Here is a 19,895-nt window from a genome sequence, read left to right on the forward strand (position 1 = left end):
TTCTTTAAATTTCGAAACAGTACAGGTTTGTGTTTCCTTGTGTGTTCTGTATAGGTTTCAAAGTTTTAACTTCTATTGATGTGGTTTGTATAGTCGGACTGTGTGGGGGTGATATTTTGGGGCTTATGCCTCTGTTTCCCCAATTCTTGTGTTTAAAAAATTTCATGCTGTATATCAATTTGGGTGGCAAAGTTTGATGGGGGAGCTTAGGTAATAAGCTCTCTTTATGTCTTGATTTCATTATTCTTTCTCTATAATTTGAATTTTTAAGTATTGGAGTAAGGTATGTATGAGTTAGAAAAACAATTTGTTGGACTGAAATTGTGTTGAGAACAGGCTTCTATTACCGCCATGTTTTAGTTTTTGCTTTTGATCCTAATACTCCCTTGACTACTTGCTTGACCCTTCAGAGGGTTTTGGTTTTTTGTTATATATTTTATTTTCTTTCTTTGTAATCTCTTTTTAAAAAATATTAATAATGACACTAATTGTTTTAAGATTATTTTTGGAGCATTTTAGTCAGTTGTCAATTTTGCAAAACTATTTAGCAAACTAGCATTTTGAGGCCCTAAAACTAATGATGGAACTTGAGTCTCTCATACTCGAGTTGCAAGTGCTGCCATTCTTCAGATCCTTGCTCCAGTTCCTGTCGTTCTCCAGATCCTTCTTCTTCTTCTTCCCAGATCCTTCTTCGTCTTCCGTTCTCCAGGTCCTTCTCCTTCTTCCGTTCTCTAGTCATCTTCTTCTTCTTCGTGTCTTCTTCTCTTCTTCTTCTTCTTCTTCAAATTTCCTTGTTCGTTCTATAGAGCTCGAGTTTGAGAGACTCCTGTTCCACGTCGACTGTGCTAGCACTGGAACTTGAGTTTTGTCATCGAACTCGAGTCTCAGAGACTCGAAATGCTAGTTTACAAAGTAGTTTTAAAAACTTGACAATTAACGAAATTGTTAGAAAATTGATCCTAAATGCCAAAAAAAACCCTTGCTTGTCTGTATTGTCAGTTATTTTTTTTTAATAATTTAAGTGGTGATGCATTTGCGGTACTTTAGCTAGGTCAATTTTGTTTTGTTGCTTCTCGATGAAACATGCTTTTGAGTAGTCTTACTCTTTATAATATTTTTTATTTTTTCCTTTAAAAATAAAATCTTATAATTTAAAGTTATTCTAAACTATGTAGCTGGAATTCTGTTTTTCAGTTTGCTCGGTGGGTTAGGTTTCACGTACCACTTGTGCATTTGTCTTCTTGTCTTGTTTCTATTGATGTTTTCTTGCTTCTAGTGGAACCTGGTTATATTGTGTTAGCAGCTCTATATCTAGTTTGGATTGTCACATTGTCTATATGCAGGAAGCAAGAGTTTTTTTTTTTTTTTGGGTGCTTCACAGCTTAAGCAGCTGAGTTTGGTGATAAACTCTCTTTTTCTTCCCTTTTGTTTTTCTCTCCTTCCAAGTATAAGAATTTTAAGGATACATATTTGTTGTTTTAATTTGTCTAATACATGTGTTTGCAACTGAATTTCTTAGGTTTCATTTTCGAGAAGGATTATAATTCCAAGTCTTGTGAAGTGAGGGTTTGAAATTTCTATTCCAATTCTTCTTCCTTTGTCATGCTGTCTTATTTTATTTTTGATCATTATGTGTTGGCAACCTAAATAATGAATTCACAGTTTAATCTGGTAATGCTTATTATCGTTGTAGTTCACAATTATAATCGTAGTGTGACTTGAATATGGTTTATGAGAGAATGCTTTTGCTTTCTCTTATCCTAGCATTAGTGGGCTTTCTAGGAGTTACATTGGCATGCATCGTAATTTGTCAACTTGGATTGCTACTAATTGATTTCCCTGTCTGCCAATATCTGGAAACAAAGAAGAGCTAGGCTTTCTGTGTTAGAAATATTTATCTCTATATTTGTTGCATTCTTTGAAATATAGTAGTTTTTTCATTTGTTGTTTCGCAACTCCTGTGACTCTTTGTGCATGTTAAAATTTTACTACTTATATGTCTATAGAACTGGGGTTTTTTTTTTTTCTTTTTTTCTTTCTATCTGCTGTACTTGGAAGTTTAAGCTAAGAAAAAATGGTGAAAAGGAAAGCTACTTTAGAAAGCTAAGTTGCTTAAAGAAAAGAAATGAACTAGCTCTTCAAGAGACATTCTTGGAATAATTCCTCATAGATAGAGATTTCTTGGATTCAAATTCAAATAGTTACAATGAGGACAGCCTTGCTTATTTATATAGATACATAAGCAAGCTGTTGATTGGCTAGAAAGTTAGTTACAAAAACCTACCATGTGGCTGTCATGTGATTGGCTAGAAAGTTAGTTACAAGAACCTACCATGTAGCTGTCATGTGATTGGCCAAAGCCTAACAAACATCTCTAACTAACTGATAGGCTATTTCACTTATCACTAACAATTTATCAACTAACTAACTTTCTGTTACAAGTGAAAGGAACTACTTATCATACAACATAAGCACTATAGTAAACCACTAGCTTTAAAAATGATCTGGCATCATAAGCAGCCAAGTTTGATTAGGATGATAAGTTCTCTTTTCCTCCTGCCTTCATCATTCTCTTTGCAAATGAGTGGATCATGTACATTTGGTTTGAAAAATTGAGAATTTCTTGGAAAGCATTTGTCTACATTTCAAAATTGATTGTAGTCAAGAAAAATGGCTCAGGAATGAACATCTTGGTTTTTGTTAACTTTTTTAGAATTCTTTAATTGATGCTTCTTTCTTTGGCTAAGTGATCGGTGCAAAACTGCAAGTGCACAGTATCGTAGTTTTATAGTAAAGTGATGAGAAGAGTATCGTCCTCAGGGATTGGTAACTTACTTTTGACAAATACCAAAATTATGCTAATCTCGATTTTATCTAGAGAAGTCACTAAGGTTTTTGTAATTGGAATTTAAAATAACATCAAATTAAAGAAAATACGCAAAGGAAAAAGGAGATGTTGCTCAAAAATCAATTTGATGGGAAGAAAACTTCTAGGAAATCGATTTCACCTAATTCCTCACTATGCTTTACTCATCTAGCTAATTGAATTTAATTCTTTCTGTTTGTTAGCAATCTCCAAACTCATCCAAAAGCCTCTTTCGACAGTCAATTGAAAACATTCTTGTTCATCATTTTACACAAGAGTATGCAATTTAATAAAATAAGAAAGCATTAAGACCAACGATTTTAATACTACATAGGTTCATACAAGTTTTTCAATCTCTATATTTACCTATGCTGAAATATTCAAGATCTATCATTTAATTCCCTCTTTCGACAGCAAATCACAAGATTAAAATCATCTAATTAATGACCAGTTAATTAGAAGCAATAAGCTTAAAATAAATCAGACAAACATGAAGAGAATTTGTTCAAATTAACATAGAAAAGCAAGTATAGTTCGGAACTAGATTACATCGTTTTTCTAGAATAAAGAAAGTTTAGTTCATGCTAAAAATTAAATCCAACACAAACGAGTTCACCATAATTTTTTCTGAGAAGATTTGAAAGAAAAAGAATGCTCAATAGATCTCGTTCAGCCTCTGTTTAGTTCAGCACCCCTTCTTCTTTTCTCCTTCTTTTCTTCTTGTTTCAGCGTCTTTTCTTTCTTTTTTCTGCTTCTGTTTTCAGCGCCCCCCTTTGTTTCTTTTCAGCCTCTCCTTTTGTTTCTTTTCTTCCTGCCTTTCTTTTCTTTTCAGTTCATGTGTGCCCTTTTTTTCAGCCCAAAAACATTTTTTTCAGCCCAAAACGTTTTTTTTTTTTTGCTTCAGCCCAAAACCTTTTTCAGTTCAGCCCACACCACTGTTTCAGCCTTTTTTTTCTTTTTGTTGGTTCTGTTTTCAGCGCCCTTTTCTTTTTGCTCAGGGCCTCCTTTTCTTCTTTCTTTTTCAGCGCCTCATTCTCTTTTTCTTGCCAACTTCCAAGGCCAAAAATATTCTCGTTAGATGCTTCACATTTCTTTTATTTGAATAAATCTTTATTTTCTTCAAATCTGGAATAAAATTTAAATAACAAAAATCAAGTCTAAAATCAACAAAATAAATAAAATTAGACTAAAGTTTAAAGTTGAGAAGTGATAAATTATACTCAATTATGCAAGTCATCACTAAGCATGATGTGATTGTAGTTATGCTCTGATTCTTGGTGTCATGTATTGGTTATTTATGATTCTTGCAATATGTTTTTTTATGAAATTAACACTTATCTTTCATTGATCCCCATGTCTACTGAAGGTACAATTTTCTGGTTAGTCTTTTGAAAGATGGTTTTGGTGAACTGGGATCAGGTCTTGCACATTGGTGCTTTGGTTAGTTTTAGTACGTAGCAAGAGATTTTATTCCTTGCCCATTTATATGGTACAGTATCTTTTGTTAGTGTTCTTTCTATTGTCCTTAACCTCGTATGTGGTTATGCTTTCTGTGGCACCTTTATGTGCCAAGTTCTATAAAATTTTTGATTTTATTAAAAAAATTTTAAATTGATGCTTCTTTCTTTGGCTAAGCATGATGTGATTGTAGTTATGCTCTGATACTTGGTTTCATGTACTTTATTGGTTATTTATGATTCTTGCAATTTATTTTTTATGAAAGTAGCGCTTATCTTTCATTGATCCCCATGTCTACTGAAGGTACAATTTTCTGGTTAGTCTTTTGAAAGATGGTTTTGGTGAACTGGGATCAAGTCTTGCGCAGTGGTTCTTTGGTTAGTTTTAGTACGTAGCAAGAGATTTTATTTCTTGCCCATTTATATGGTACAATATCTTTTGTTAGTGTTCTTTCTATTGTCTTTAACCTCATATGTGGTTATGCTTTCTGTGGCACCATTATGTGCCATGTTCTATAAAGTTTTTGATTTTATTTTGTTGTGTTTTTTCTTTCATTATACAAAATGATCATCTTTTTCTAGTACAGACACAGCTCAGAAGTTTTATTGGGAGCTTGTCCATATCAACCACCTTAGTCTACAATATTGTATAGATTATTTGACATCCTGGTGCTCTTTTGGGCTTAAAATAGTATTAAGTGTTATATCTCATCTGTTTGGATTTGTTCTTTGGATCTGCATCAGCTACTTTTGTAGGTGTTTCAAGCAGTGTGCTTGGAGCAGGTTTTGCAAGTTCTTACCCGAGGTGCTTGGAGCAGTATCCCTAAAGACTGTTGTGGATTTGATTTCCTAGTCATAGAAAGTCAGTGGGCTGGTAGACTGTTTCTGGTTCCCTTTTTTATTGCCATGTACTTCCATTTCTCATATCCTTAGAGCTTAAGATATGAATTTGGTCTTTTTGCACTATGCTTTTTGGAGCTCATCATTGTGCCGTCTCATATGTTATGAGTTGCATTATTTATACATTATTGCTATAAATGTCAGGAAATGAAAGTATTTATCTTGTAGAGAGGAGTTCTTCTATTTTTTTTTTTGGCAACTTCTGCAATTTGGAGTATATGTTAAAATTTCAATACTAACATGTGCTTAGGAAGCAGATTTTTTGTGCGTGCTTGGTTGCTTAAGTGGCAGAGTTTGATTTGGCAATAAGATTTCTTTTCTTCCCACTTTTATTATTCTCTCCTACAATCCTAGTGTCATTTGGTGATGGTTTGAAATTTCATTGAATTCTTTTCCCTTTGTACTGCAATCCTATTTAATCTTTGGTTATTCTGTCTTGTTCAAATGCAGTAATGCCTCCTATTGGTATGAGACAGGTAGATTGATGGTGATCGTGACCCAACTATGGTTGCTGATCAATTATGTTTTGCCCTGTTGGGATTTCTAGGAATTAAATGATTTTAACTTGTGTCTTTGGATTTGCATCATAATTCATAAGATTAGCATGCTATTGATTTATTTACTAGTCATAGAATGTGATTGAGCAGATGCCATCCATGTCCTAGCAAGACTTCTTTATATGCTGGTGATGTTTGTTTTGTGGTTTTGTGACAAGTACATTCCTAGTTCCCACAACTCTTTGTTTAGTGTTTGCAAGCTCCTCTCTTATTTGAATGTGATTATTTCTCTTATTTGTGTGGGACAGGTAGATTGATGCCGATATAGTTGTTGCCAAGGAAGAATTATTCAGGTTATTGGTTTGTTCTGTAACTGGCATTAGTTAGGCTTTCTGTGGATTAAATGCTTTTAACTTATGTCTTTGAATTTTGCATCATTCTCTTGAACCCAAATATGCAAACTTTTCATTCCCCATTGTTGGTTGGCTTGGTAATTATGACACTAAAAATTTGAAGTCACTTTGTGAAAGAAACAATGTGCTTGGTTTGTGTGTATTTGTGGCTGTGTTTTGCATTGTTTAAACTAATTACAGAACTACTTGGCATTTTCAAATTGTTCCCTTTTTCTACTGCCTTTTGCTTGCACTTATCACCACTTATTAGGACTTGAAATCATCAATCTAGTCATTCTAGATTGCAACCTCTATTATCTTTTGATTCTTTATTCTAATCCTTAAAATCGAAGGATATTGTTTTTGCTTGTGTTTTTTTTTTCTTTAGTTTTTCAGCCTGCAATGCATTCCTTCGCATTGGTTTCTAGAAGGAGCAGATAAATTTAAATTTTCTTCTTCATTTGAGTGGTGGAGGTTTAAGTATTAGGTTATGGTATTTTTGAATCCCTATTCACTGGGTGACTTGGGATTTTGATCATGTATCTTCTTGTTGGTTCTCTCAATTACTTTGTTGCTTAGTTAGTTTTGAACCATGAAACATGGAGTTGCTGCATAAGCTGCTCCACCCTAATCAAAGTCTCCAAGGAGATTACTTACGCAATAGAGTGTGTAGAAGTCTTTAATCTTTCTTGCTCTTGGGTGATAAGAAAGCTTTTATCATTCTCTTTTGATTTCATGTGTTGCTATTAGTATTTTAATATAATGCTCCCTAGAACATGATCATGTCCCGTGTTTAATTTATTTAATGAATTTTGTTGTTTAACAGTTTTCGAAGGCATGTGTATGTTTCAGCAATAGATTGATTTGGTTCTCTTTATTAGGACTACAAATATGTAAACTTTCCTTTGCCTTGTTATCTATCAGGTTATTATGTTGCAGCCGATCCCTTATTCATAATGTGATTTGCATCACTTATTCTTGGCTGGCTGGTAATGATGGGTTTGAGAAGTTAAATTTCTCATGGTAAACGAAAATTGGTTCTTGCATTGTGTGTGTTTCAGGCTCCATTTGTCCAGTTTTAACTAAGCCCAACACTATTTGCCATTTTTGTCTTGGTTCCTTTTTCTATGGCCATCTACTTGCACTTATGACAAATTTTAAGAACATGAGATCATCAATTTCGTCATTGGGTAATCATATAAGACTTATAAAAAGGAGAAAAAAAAAGGTAATCATATAAGATATTCGTGGAGTTGTTCTTTTATTGTTGTTTCACAACTTTTGGAATTCTGGGTGCATGTGGAAAATTCTCACCCGAATTATTTTTTATGGTGCATGGCAGCTAGGCAGTGGAGTGTTTGGTTTTGTGTGGCGAGAAGCTCTCTTTTCTTTCCTCTTTGTCTTCTTTATTCTATCCTTAAATAATTCTATTACATGGGTCATGTATGCTTTTTTTAGGCTTTTGTTATCAATGAGGGTTATAAATTTCGGTGTCACTCAATGTGTTTGAAACTCAGTGCTATTCTTGTCCATTTGTCTTGCTTTTTTGTTTGAATTCTAGTCATTCTATGTTGGCAAGCACATATCTATTTTATATGTTGTAAGGCCTTTTATTGGTGTGGGGTAGGTAGGGTAATTGTGACTTAAATATGATTGTCGTGGGACTATATACAAGTTTTTGCTCTATCCTGCAGTGATTTGCGTCATATTTTGTAATCTTATTTGTGGATTGGTTTCCTAGTCATAGAAAGGCAGTGGGTGGGTAGACTGTTGCTGGCTCCTTCTTTGATTGCCATGTACCTGCATTTATCATATCCTTTCAGAGCTGAAGATCTTCAATTTGGTCCTGTTGTACTATAACCTTATGCTTTTTGTGAAGAGTCAAATATGTTATGAGTTGCATTCATTAAACATTACTGCTCTAAATGTCTGGGAAGGAAAGTATTTATCTTGTAGAGAAGAGTTCTTCTATTTGTTTTTTCTCAACTTCTGTGTAATAGAATGCAACAATGGAAAACACCTTTTGTTCTCTTAACTTTACTCTTCTTTTATACATCTTTTGATATACTCTTTTTGAATGTGTTTACTATGTTCTATTTGTTTTATAGATTTTCGGTGCTTGGATACTTTTCAAGGCTTTTGTTGCAGCCAATTTGGCATCTAGTTCAGTTTGGATCTCTTGTATAGGGGGATAAATATGTAAAATTTCATTTCCCTTGTTGTTGGCTTGCTGGTGATTATAGTTTAAAGTTAAAATATACTTTGTAAATGAAAATTGGTGCTTGCATTGTGTATTTCAGGCTTTATTTGTGTGGTTTTTACTAACTGAATACTTTCTTTTCCCTTATTGTTAGCTGGATATGTGTTTAAAATATTAAACTTCCCCATGGAAATGCCAATTTGTGGATTGTGTTTATTTCAGGCTGCATTTTCTGGTTTCAATCAACTCCAGGGCTGCCCTACATGTTTGTCCTGCTTCCATTTTCTATTGCCATCAACTTGACTTATCACAACTATTCAGAACTTAATATCATCAATTTGTTAAATTACAACCTATGTAATATCATTGTGGTTTCTTCAAAGGCATTTTTCAAGGCATCTCCAAGTGATCTTCTCATGCTTATCCAACCTCAAGCCTTCATCGAGCTTCCGCCTTGAGTTTGAGGGAGGGTGTTAGAGATATATATTAGACATATTAGCCCAATGTAATAGGCCCAAGCCCATTCCTGCTTGTACTAGTAGTCTAGGGTTTAGTCGCCTATATATACTCATGTTAGGGTTCATTGTAATAGAGGAAGTTATTGTACTACACTCTCATACAATAAAGATGTAGCCCTTAAGGGATTCCTCCGTGGATGTAGGCCATAAGGCTGAACCACGTAACCCTTGTGTTCTCAGTGTTCCTCCTTTATGCTTCCCCTTCCGCATCCACTCTAGCATACATAACATGATATAACACATCTCTATGCTAATATTTTAACAATTTTCATTTAGAATTTATTGGTGCTTTTCTCCTTATTATCACTTAAAATCTTAAATATTTTTTTTTGTTCAGTATTTTCATTTAGGACTTTGATCATGCTTCTTGTTGGTATTGGACAGGTAAATTCCTCTTATTAGTGTGGGGCAGGTAGATTGATGCCAACCCTTTTGTTGCCAAGGGAGAATTCATAGGTTATTGGTTTGTCTTGTAATTGCCATTAGTTGGGTTTTTCTGTGAATGAAATGCTTTTAACTTACGTCTTTGAATTTTACATCATTATTCATATAATATGTTGCTGATTGATTTCCTATTCAAAGAAAATGAGTGAGCAGATGCCATCAAGACTTCTTTATAAGTTGGTGATGTTTATTTTGTGGTTTTTTGACGAGTACTTTCCTAGCTCCTACAATTGTTTTGTATGTTGAAACAAAAAATTCTGATTATTTAAACTTGATATGTATGCTGGAGGGGAAATTGTGATTTAGGCTTTCTTGTACTTGAGCAACAGAGTTTTTGTAAAAGTCTTGCTTAAAAATGGTGCTTGAGCTGTGTAATTGAATGCAACAATTGAAAGCTCCTTTTATTCTTTCATCTTTGTTCTTCTATTATTAATCTTTTGATATGCTTTTCCTCGAATGTGTTTACTATTCCTGGTTGTTCAATTTGTTTTATAGATTTAGGTGCTAGGCTACTTTTCAAGGCATTTGTTGCGGCAAATTTGGCATCTAGGTCAGTTCGGTTCTCTTGTATAGGAGGATAAATATGTAAACTTTCATTTCCCTTATTATAACTTAAAAGGTTTTTTTTTTTTGGTTAAGTAACTTTTTTTTTTTTTTTTTGAGAAAAAGGTAAGGAAATTTTATTGAATCAAATCCGATTGGAATACATTATCCAAATCACTAGGTAGAGATTCTACCCATACATCCGTGTCTGCAGATATAACTGCTCTCCTAGCTAAAGCATGCGTCAACCTATTCCCTTCCCTCCTAACGTGATTGAACTTGCAAGAACGGAGCGACGCCCCTAGACTCTTGCACTCATCAATCACATGACCAAATAAAGTGCTACAGCTCCTCGCCATGTTCAGAGCAGCAAGAACCCTTGAACAATCCCCTTCTATCTCCACATCAAACAAACTCAGCTCTTTGGCAAATAACAAGGCCCGACGAGCAGCCATAGCCTCTGCCAGCTCCACCAATTGAACCAAAGGAATTTTTTGACTCAAAGCTGCGATCACTTGGCCTTGGAAATCACGGAACACCACTTCAACACCCGCGCAACCAGACGTGTCAAAGAAGGCCGCATCAAAGTTTCCTTTGTATACCGATTCTATCGGCGGAGACCAAGACACCTGAGCACTCCGAGAAGAACCCTGTAAAGGCTGAGAATTCGTGTTGAGAAAATCCACAACATAAGCCTTAGCTCGACTGCCCAACTCGTGGAGAGTCCATGATGGCTGCTTCTCCCTGAGCCTATTACGCCGCTACCATAAACTCCAAGCTGTGGTGCAAAACAGAGCAACCCGAAACTGAGAACTTTTCAGCATCACTGCCTCAAGCAAGTCCCGAAACGATCGATACCGTTTCTGAAACAAGGGAGCAAAACCTGGATCAAACTTCCAAACAAACTGAGCATGGTCACACAGCCATAAACTATGCAGCAACGTCTCCTGATGATCCTCACAAAGATCACAGGTTTCATCAATGGGAATATGTCTAGCACGCAAATTCTGTTTAGTCGGAAGCGCATCTTTTGCCGCACGCCAAATGAAATGTTTTATCTTATTAGGGGCTCGGATCTTCCAGATTTTTTTCCAAAAGTGCTGCTGCTCAATACCTGAGGAAGAGCTTGGTTGAGAGCTAAAATTTTCCGAAGCCAGGAATCTATAAGCACTACGAACACATCTCTGCCTCCCACGGATAGAAATTCTCCTCAAGCTTTCCCGGATCCCATATTCGAGTATCCGGATAGAACAACTCACTAACCCGAGACACAGAAGACTCTCTTCTTGGAGAAATAATTTTGTTGTAGGTCGGGTTTGGGAGCCATCTATGCTTCCACACATCTATCCCATGACCACTGCCCACACGCCAGATAGCACATTTCTCAATGACCTCCTGAGCTTGTAATATACTTCGCCAAGCATATGAACACTTTTGAGGAACTGAAGCGTCCATAATACTCCCATGAGGAAAGTATTTCGCACTAAACACCTTGTAGAGCAAAGTGTCTTTTTGATGGATCAACCGCCATACTTGTTTAGCCAAAAGAGCATTGTTAAACTTTTGGATATCTCTGAAGCCCATCCCACCAATCGACTTAGAAGAGCACAAGGAACTCCACTTCACCCAATGAATCTTTTTTGAATCACCTTGCCCCCACAAAAATTTGCGAATCATTGTTTCAATATCCTTACAAAGACTGATCGGCAATTTAAAAACACTCATCGAGTACGTAGGAATGGATTGAATTACAGCCTTGATCATAACCTCCTTTCCTGCTTGAGACAAGCTTTTCCTTCCAACCTTGCATCCTCGCCCATATTCGTTCTTTCACCTTAGTAAAACAAGCCTTCTTTTCCCTGCCAATAAAGGATGGAAGCCCCAAATATTTTTCATAGTGTTGAATGGTAGGGACATTGAGTGCCACTTTGATTGCATCTTGCGTTTGTGTATCTGTATTTCCGCTGAAAAATAGCGTAGTTTTCTCCTTGTTAATCATCTGGCCTGAAGCCACTTCGTAGATATCCAACAGTGACTGGATCTTAAGGCGCTCCTCCAATGTCGATCTGCAAAAGATAAGACAATCATCTGCAAAGAAAAGGTGCGTAAGTTTTGGTCCATTCCTACAAAAGGAAAAACCCTCAATCTCTCCGTCCAAGGCTGCTCTCCTGAAAATAGCATTTAAACCCTCCGCACAAAACAAAAATAAGAAAGGAGAGAGGGGATCGCCTTATCTTAAGCCTCTAGAAGGAGTAATTAAACCCTTCGGCTCTCCATTAACAAGGATTGAATAAGTCACAGTACGAATACACTCCATAATTAAAGCCACCCAAGAATCCTGAAACCCCATCTTCAAAAGAATCTTCTCAAGGAAAACCCATTCCACTCGATCATAGGCCTTACTCATATCAAGCTTTAGGGCCATAAAACCTTTCCTCCCTGTGCAATTAGTCTTCATATGGTGTAAAGACTCAAAAGCTATCAAGATATTATCAGTAATCAATCTATCAGCAGTAAAGGCACTCTGTGTTTCTGAAATAATGGAATTAAGCAAAGGTTTAAGGCGATTGGCTATCACCTTACTAATAATCTTATAAATCACATTACATAAACTGATAGGCCTAAATCTGAGACCTTTTCTGGATTATTAACTTTTGGAATCAAAGTAATGAAAGTATGGTTAATAGATTTCAAGATAGAACCTGAATTTAAGCTGGACAAGACCGCTTGATGAACATCCACTCCTACGTCCGACCAATAGGTTTGATAAAATAATGGAGGCATACCATTTGGCCCTGGAGCCTTCAAAGGTGCCATCTCCTTAATAGCAGCATCTACCTCATCAGAAGTGTAAGGACGTGCTAACTCTACCCTCATCTCTTCAGTAACAATTGTATCAACCTCGTCAAGGATACGATCAAAATCATGAGGATGTGAGGTTGAAAATAATTGAGAGTAGTACTCAATAAGCAAACCCGAAACTTGGTTCTCCTCTTCATGCCAGACACCTTCATCGTCCTTTAAACCCTTAATGAAGTTTTTCCTCTTCCTTTGAGTGGCTGTCCCATGAAAAAATTTCGTATTTTTATCCCCACTTTGCAGCCACTAAATGCGAGAGCGCTGTTGCTACATCTTCTCCTTCTTTTCATACAAAACTGAAAGTTCGGATTTAATACGAGCTGCTTCCTCATAGCTCCCAGATCTGACCGACTCCATCTCTGCCTTCCATAATTGTTCTTTAAGCTTCTTTATATTATTCTTTACACTTCCAAAATGATCCCGGTCCCACTCCTTCAACCTCTTTTTACACTTCTTCAATTTCTTCGTGGCAACATACATAGGAGTACCCACGACATTACAATCCCAAGCTTTTGTGACAATTTCCTTGCACCCTAGATCTGTCAACCACATTGCCTCAAACCTGAAGGGTTTCCTTCTCCACCTTTGAGCCTCCCCATTAGAGTCAAGAGCTAGGACAATTGGCCTGTGATCAGAAGTAAAACAATGCAGATGACGAATTCTAGCAGTGGGAAACTTAGCCAACCAGTCATAATTAGCCACCCCCCAGTCTAAGCTTTCCCAAATCAATTCATTACGCCGTCTTCCATGCCAAGTAAAATCCGGCCCTGAGTACCCTAAATCCACAAAACCACATTGGTCCAACACATCTCTGAACATTTGCATTTGATTATGAGCTCTCGGAGCGCCCCCTTTTTTTTCCTCTACCTCAAGCAATTCATTAAAGTCCCCAAAGCAAACCCAAGGAAGCTTTGGTTTGGAATTAAGCATTCGGAGCATATTCCATCCTTCAATTCTATGATTAGTATCCGGCTCTCCATAAAACCCCGTTAATCGCCAAGCACTCTCTGAATTTCCATCTACAATGGAGTCAATGTGATACTTCGAAAAGCTATCCACCCAAACCTTTGCACCCCCTCTCCAAAGCAAGGCTAATCCCCCCCATTGCCCATCAGTTGGGACAACAAACAAATCATCAAACACTAACCTCTCCTTAATACTAACCATCTGTTCCCTATCGACCATGTTTCAGACAAGAACACCACTATGGGATCTTGAGCTCGTACAATATCGACAAGCTCTTGAACTGCAGGACGGTTCCCAAGCCCCCTACAGTTCCATGCTAAGAGTTTCATTGTTGTCGGCGGGGCTGGTCTCCAGCCTCCACCGATAAATCATTGCTACAAACTGCCCTTCTCTTCTTGCTGCCTTCAACATCCCCCATCTCTTCATCAATGTCCTTATTCACTCGTTTCATCAACAGAGATTCCTGCACTTCCTTCGACTTGTTTTTTTGCCGTGGCTGTCTTTTCCAAGTACCAGTCAAATTCTCCTTCCCCAAAACAGCATCATCTTCCTTATTCATTGGTTTGACAACCACGTGGCTACCATGTTTGCAATGTGATGCAGGAATCTTTTCCGTATCCAAAGCTGTAGTTGCCACATATGGATCACTAATGGGTAAGCCATCTCCTTGACCGACACATACTTCCTCTGAGGTCAGCATTGGTTCATTAGTGGACAAATTCAGGTCCTTGTCTATTTCCTGTAAGTGAGTATTGAATAAAACAGGATCAGTTATAATATCTTTATTAGTTGGTACAAGGATTACCTCTTCATCATCTGCATGCAATGGATTTTTACTCCCCATAGTATTCTTTGTCCTTATGTCCTCCTCATCATTTAGTTCAGTGAGTCGGAGAGTTGAGGGAGCCTTTTGTGGCCTATGATTTTTCTAATCAGAATTGGCCCCGCCCTGCTTAGTTATGGGTTGTGACTCGTAGAATCTCTCCATCGTAGCTCGCATCCACCCCCCATATTGTTGCTCCTCCTTTCGTAAACTCCCTTTACTCCTCAACCACATTGGACAATCTTTCTCATCGTGGTTCAAAAGTCCACACCAGTAGCAAAAAATAGGAAGACGTTCATATTGAAAAGATATCCATTCAGGTTTTGATCCTCCCATGTTCACCATTCTACCTCGACAAAGGGGTTGAGATATATCAATATTAATCCGAACTCGAATACACCGACCACGGCAGTCTCCAGAGCTAGATTGATCAACACTCTCAACTATGCCTAAGGTTTGGCCGATAGCTTCCGCGGTTACTTTATTCATCCGTCGTATAGGCAGTCCATGGTTTTGCACCCAAAAGGAGGCTCTGTCAAAGGCTGCATCCTCCACAGCAACATCGTTCCCAGGTCTAAACACACCGATTAAATATTTGTCGAAGGTCCAAGGTCCCTGTAAAAGAATCTGTTGCACATCTGCTTCATCTTCAAACAAGAGTAAGGCTGTGTTAGAACCAAGTTCTCTGATCTCAAAAGCTCCACCAGACCGCCACATACTTCGAAGAGTGCGAGTGATGGCTTCCATATTAGGTCGCCGTTTTGTGAAAAACTTCACTACTAGAACCTTACTGTTGTCCGATTCGACATCGTGAGGCTCTAAGTCCACAGCATCGGTTTCTTTTGTGTTAAGGGTTAAGTTAGCCCAGCGCCCAGTGATGTCTTCCATGGCAGAAGACGATGAAGGACTGGCAGAGGTTCTACCCGGGAAGGAGAAAAAAAGGCCCACCTAAGGTAGGCGATGTGTTCCACCGCTTCTAGGGTTTCTCGAGAGAAAACCTAGACGTGAGGAAAAAATTAGCAGGTTTTTTGGTTAAGTAACTTAAATGGCTTATATTGACTAAGGAAAAAAGGCCTTTTCCCCCTTAACATTCATTTGACTAAATTATGTTAAATTAAAGTTAAAAAATGCCCTTTTGGATGTACACTACTGTAAATTTCTTTAAAAAAACATTTTCCCCTCTCCCCGTGTGTGTGTGTGTTAAAAATACTTAGCATTCTCACCAAAAAAAAAAAAAAGTTAAAAATGTTGTATTAATCTACCAATTGGTTAAGGGCAAAATTTCAAAATTACCCTCCACTTATCCTTAAAAAATTTCTAAACCCAAAACTACCCTTCATGTTTATCTCATAAATTTTGATGCAAAGCATTAGTGAGGGGTGCAATTTAAAAATTCAAGAATTTGCAAACTTAAATAATATCAGTTGGTAAGATGTGATAAAAAGCAACTAAAAATCCACTTTAGCAACATATTTTATAATATGCTCTTTTCATTTTTTTTTTTTTTATAAATATGAATGCTCTTTTTATTGACTATAGTTAAACTTTGGTAAAATGAATTTGTTAAAAATTTGGAATATTATGTTACTAATATTAATGGAAGGAGGGGGGGGGGGGGGGGGAGCGTCATTTTCTTCAAGCCTCAAGGGAGGTGAGTGTTTATCATTTCAGGTATGGGGGTGAGTGTTTTTTCCTTTCAAGTTCAGGAGTGAGTGTCATTCCTTCAAACCTCAAGAGAGAGGAGTGTAATTTGCCCTCTCATTTTTAATTAAAAAAGTTTTTGTGGCGGTCAAAAAGTAAGTCAGGTTTATGTCAGGTACAAACTTGCTATTTTTGCTCACACAATTAATTTCTTTAAGAGGTGGGATGCTCAATCATCCTTAAATGCCCTTAACAAGATGAAAAGATTAAAGTAGGTGTGTTTGAATTAATTCCAAGTGTAAGTTAATGATATCATATAAGAAATAGCCTTGAAAAGCTTATATTAGGGTCCTTGGGTTTAGTCTGAGATAGTGATTACAAATGGTTTTCAAGTCTCCAAAAGTCCATCATTTCCTCCAGGGGCTTCTCAACTTTATATAGTCAACTAAGATGTATCTGAGCCCTATACTCGGAACGTCAAGGTTAGATTCTTTTGATACTTGTCCCATCAAAACCTTACTAGAAGGCTTCCACATTGGGGTATGAGTTAGGTTGACACTGTTCATGGGTCATTTCCTCATTAATGCGGCCACCTAACTTGTTGAAGAGAATTGAATGCGGAGGTGATGGATGCTTTATTCATCCTCTTTCCTTTCTTCCCAACTTGGCAACAAATCTTTCTCTTTGCCCTCAGTTTGCACCTGACAGCCTTTAGCCTTGGTTCTCGGTTTCCTGAGGGCAAGTTGGCATCCTCGAAGTTCTCGGGCGTTGTAGTCTTTTTGCACTTGCATAAGGTCACTTGTGTTTTCCCGAGGATATTCTGTCGGTGCTTTTTGAGGTTCATACCCTCAACATTATCCTTAATCCATCTATTTGTATTCTCGGATCCTCGTCCCCCACAGTTTCCTAAATGGGTGAGCTAATAGAATTAGCATTACTCATTTTATAATTCATTTAAAATATTTTTTTCAAAACATATATCCCTAAATCACGATAATTGATTTGAATTTTCCCTTTTGCTTTTTGGAAAGTGCTAAAATGAAGCTAAGATAATATGTGATTGGTAATTGGTATCCACTACTTTTATTTTTTTTTTTTGTTTACTAATAATATGTCCATGCATAAATTAATTAAAAATTATATATAATTATAAAAGTATTAATTATACGCAGATAAAGATAATATTTTATTATTATTATTATTGTGGGGATAAATGAGCCGAGTAGGAGTATTGGGCTATGGGCCATGCCCGAGGATGGTCAAACAATAAGATAAGTATATGGGTCAATGGGTCGAGGACAAGGACAAGTAATAACGAACAAATGGTGTCTCCCGAGAATCCAAACTTCCTCGGGAAGCGTTGTGGAAGGTTGAAGCTCGGTCGCCTAGAGAATACCATGCAAAAGGCAACCATACTTATGAGGATAAGCTTTAGAAAAAGGAGTTCACAGTAAACTAAGAAATATTTGAGAACAAGGCTACTACTACCATATTAAATGTTCTGCACCTAACCAACTGGTTGTATTTATGTGGGAATGACCCCTGAGCAAGGAGATCTCAGTTCACAACTACTCACAAAGCTTCCAGGAGGTTTATGATAGGACAAGCATCCAAAATATCTCCTACATTGATCAACAAATGGATGGTTGAGATTGAAAAGAATAGGACTATATAAGGAAATGGCCCCCGTGAAAAATAGGGCAGGGAATCTGAGAGGAAAAGAAAGAACTCCTTGTACTTAGAAAAGGCTTAAGTACATATAAGAACACTTCATCCTTGGACTTGACCGAGGAGTGTTATTCCCTTCAAGTTGTATTTTCTTATCTTTCTGGCATGAATCCAATCTATTGTGGCCCATATTTGATTTACTGAGTCTTTTACCTGTTGATAGGGGAGCAGAAAGTTAGTCTAACTCTGGTTTGTCCAAAGGTGTCGTCCAGAGCCAATTGAGCAAGTTCAACCTGGAATCACCCCAGAAGAAGTAAAAGTGTTTATGGACAATAATACTACTCTTGATAGTGAAGTCTCCCATGGACGATAATGTCGTCCATGATGAAGGTCGTCCATGATGAAGGTCGTCCATGGACGACCTTCAGATGTCCATGGACGACCAAACAATCCTCCACCAGACGGACGACTACACAACACTTAGAACTTTTGACTCTCTGTAGCGGTTACCAAACCCGCAACTATCTCAACAAATCCATCAAATAAGTTAACTTCTGTTAGCGGTTACAATATTAGTAGCCGTTGAGGAAGTTAACTCTGGACTCGTTGGCTTCCACAAATCTTGGGGAGGTTATTGGACAAATAACCGTCCCTAGGGTCCCTATATAAAGGACCGGTCTGAACCCGACAAAGGTAAGAATTTCTCTCAGACATTACTCCCAAATACTTGGAACTCCCTTCTCTGCGAGACTAACTTCTTCATCGGAGAGGGTTTGGTCGGTATTCTCCGGTCTCCTCTTTGACTATTTGTTTCTTGTAGGCCTTCCACCACAGAAGTAGCCCACCGAAGCCAGATCATCCACCTTACTGATTCGGAGCGATATCAGTTGGCGCCGTCTGTGGGAAGAGATTGTTTTGCAACTTTCTTTTCTGCGACAAAAGGTTAGGATGGTCAGGACCAGGTCGAGGGCTACGAGCCCAGGCCGTCAGGGAAGCAGAGGCGCTTCAAGTGATCCCCAACGCGATCGCCAATCCGCACCAGTTATGCAGACATCGTCTGTTCAACATGTGCAATCTATGGCGGCTGCAATGGCGGAGTTGACTCGCCAAAACCAAGAGTTAAGAATGGAGATCAATCAGAGAAGACAGACACGTAAGGAACGTGAAGGACAAACACAAGGTCACGGCGATAGAGAAAATCCTGAGATTGGAAGTCAGTTAAGAGGCACCACTTCACGGACGGTGCCACACTTGAAAGAAGAAATGGACCAAATGAAGAGAGTCATGGAGGAAATGAAAGAGAACATGAGGAGGACGAATCCTATAGAAGATTTGGTCCACAGAACCGACTCTCCCTTTACGGCTTCCATCAACGGTCATCCTCTACCATCAAAATTCAAACTGCCTTCCCTGGATTCGTACGACGGAACGCGTGACCCGTTTGACCACATTGCTACTTTCAAGACAACTATGCACCTTCAAGGGGTCCCTGATGAAATCATATGTAGAGCTTTCCCTACCACCCTTAAAGGCCCGACACGAGTTTGGTTCTGTAGGTTCTTTCGAAGAGTTAAGCAAACTATTTGTTAACAACTTCATCGGGGGACAAAGACACAAGCGTTCCTCGTCCAGCTTGCTGACCATAGAGCAAGGGGAGAACGAAAACCTGCGGTCATTCATCACTTGCTTCAACAGGGAAGCCCTTAGTGTGGACGAGGTGGACGACAAGCTTCTACTGGCAGCCTTCCACAACGGGATTAATTCTGATTTATTTATCCACAAGCTATATGAGAAGGAGCCTCAAACTATGGTTGAGCTCGTCCATTCGGCTCAGAACTTCATGAATGCAGAAGATGCGATCATAGCCAAGAAGAGGAAAAGAGCTAAAAGGATGGAAGCGCATTCAGCACGCCACTCAGAACAAGGCCCCCGTCCAAAGAAGGGACAGACGGAAGATAGGAAGGAACGAGATAACAGGAAGACGGGTCCTTTGGGAAGAAGCCAGAACTATACGCCCTTGAATGCTCCACTCGATCAAGTGCTCATGCAAATCAAAGACGACCCTTCCCTAAAATGGCTAGAGAAGATGAAGGGAGATCCCAATAAGCGCAATAAGAGTAA

At 38.0% G+C, this 19,895-nt stretch overlaps 1 protein-coding gene and 1 long non-coding RNA gene across 2 annotated transcripts; one reads left to right on the forward strand and one right to left on the reverse strand.

Moving 5' to 3' along the window:
- Positions 1-3,954: 3,954 nt before the first annotated feature.
- On the forward strand, positions 3,955-8,918 carry LOC126724916 (uncharacterized). Its single transcript, XR_007655188.1, has 3 exons — positions 3,955-6,073; positions 7,037-8,311; positions 8,535-8,918. It is a non-coding gene; the product is annotated as an uncharacterized LOC126724916 (long non-coding RNA).
- A 1,036-nt stretch (positions 8,919-9,954) lies between these two features.
- LOC126730696 (uncharacterized) lies at positions 9,955-13,861 on the reverse strand. Its single transcript, XM_050434993.1, has 7 exons — positions 12,994-13,861; positions 12,604-12,876; positions 12,163-12,349; positions 11,570-11,883; positions 10,996-11,466; positions 10,618-10,700; positions 9,955-10,467 (listed from the first exon to the last, which is right to left on the reverse strand). Exons 1-7 carry the CDS (start codon positions 13,859-13,861, stop codon positions 9,955-9,957), a joined length of 2,709 nt encoding a protein of 902 aa, XP_050290950.1.
- Between the last annotated feature and the right edge of the window lie 6,034 nt (positions 13,862-19,895).

The sequence above is a fragment of the Quercus robur genome, chromosome 1, assembly GCF_932294415.1.
Source record: "Quercus robur chromosome 1, dhQueRobu3.1, whole genome shotgun sequence".
In the NCBI taxonomy this organism is placed as follows: domain Eukaryota; kingdom Viridiplantae; phylum Streptophyta; class Magnoliopsida; order Fagales; family Fagaceae; genus Quercus; species Quercus robur.

Excerpts from the sequence above, each read along its gene's own strand:
- LOC126730696 (XM_050434993.1), bottom strand. The coding sequence starts at position 13,861 with ATGGTCGATAGGGAACAGATGGTTAGTATTAAGGAGAGGTTAGTGTTT. Across the intron at positions 10,701-10,995 it reads TCCGTGGGAGGCAGAGATGT|GTTTTGCTCCCTTGTTTCAG; the intron begins GTTCGTAGTGCT and ends AGTTTGATCCAG. Across the intron at positions 10,468-10,617 it reads TGAAAAGTTCTCAGTTTCGG|GGTTCTTCTCGGAGTGCTCA; the intron begins GTTGCTCTGTTT and ends CAGCCTTTACAG.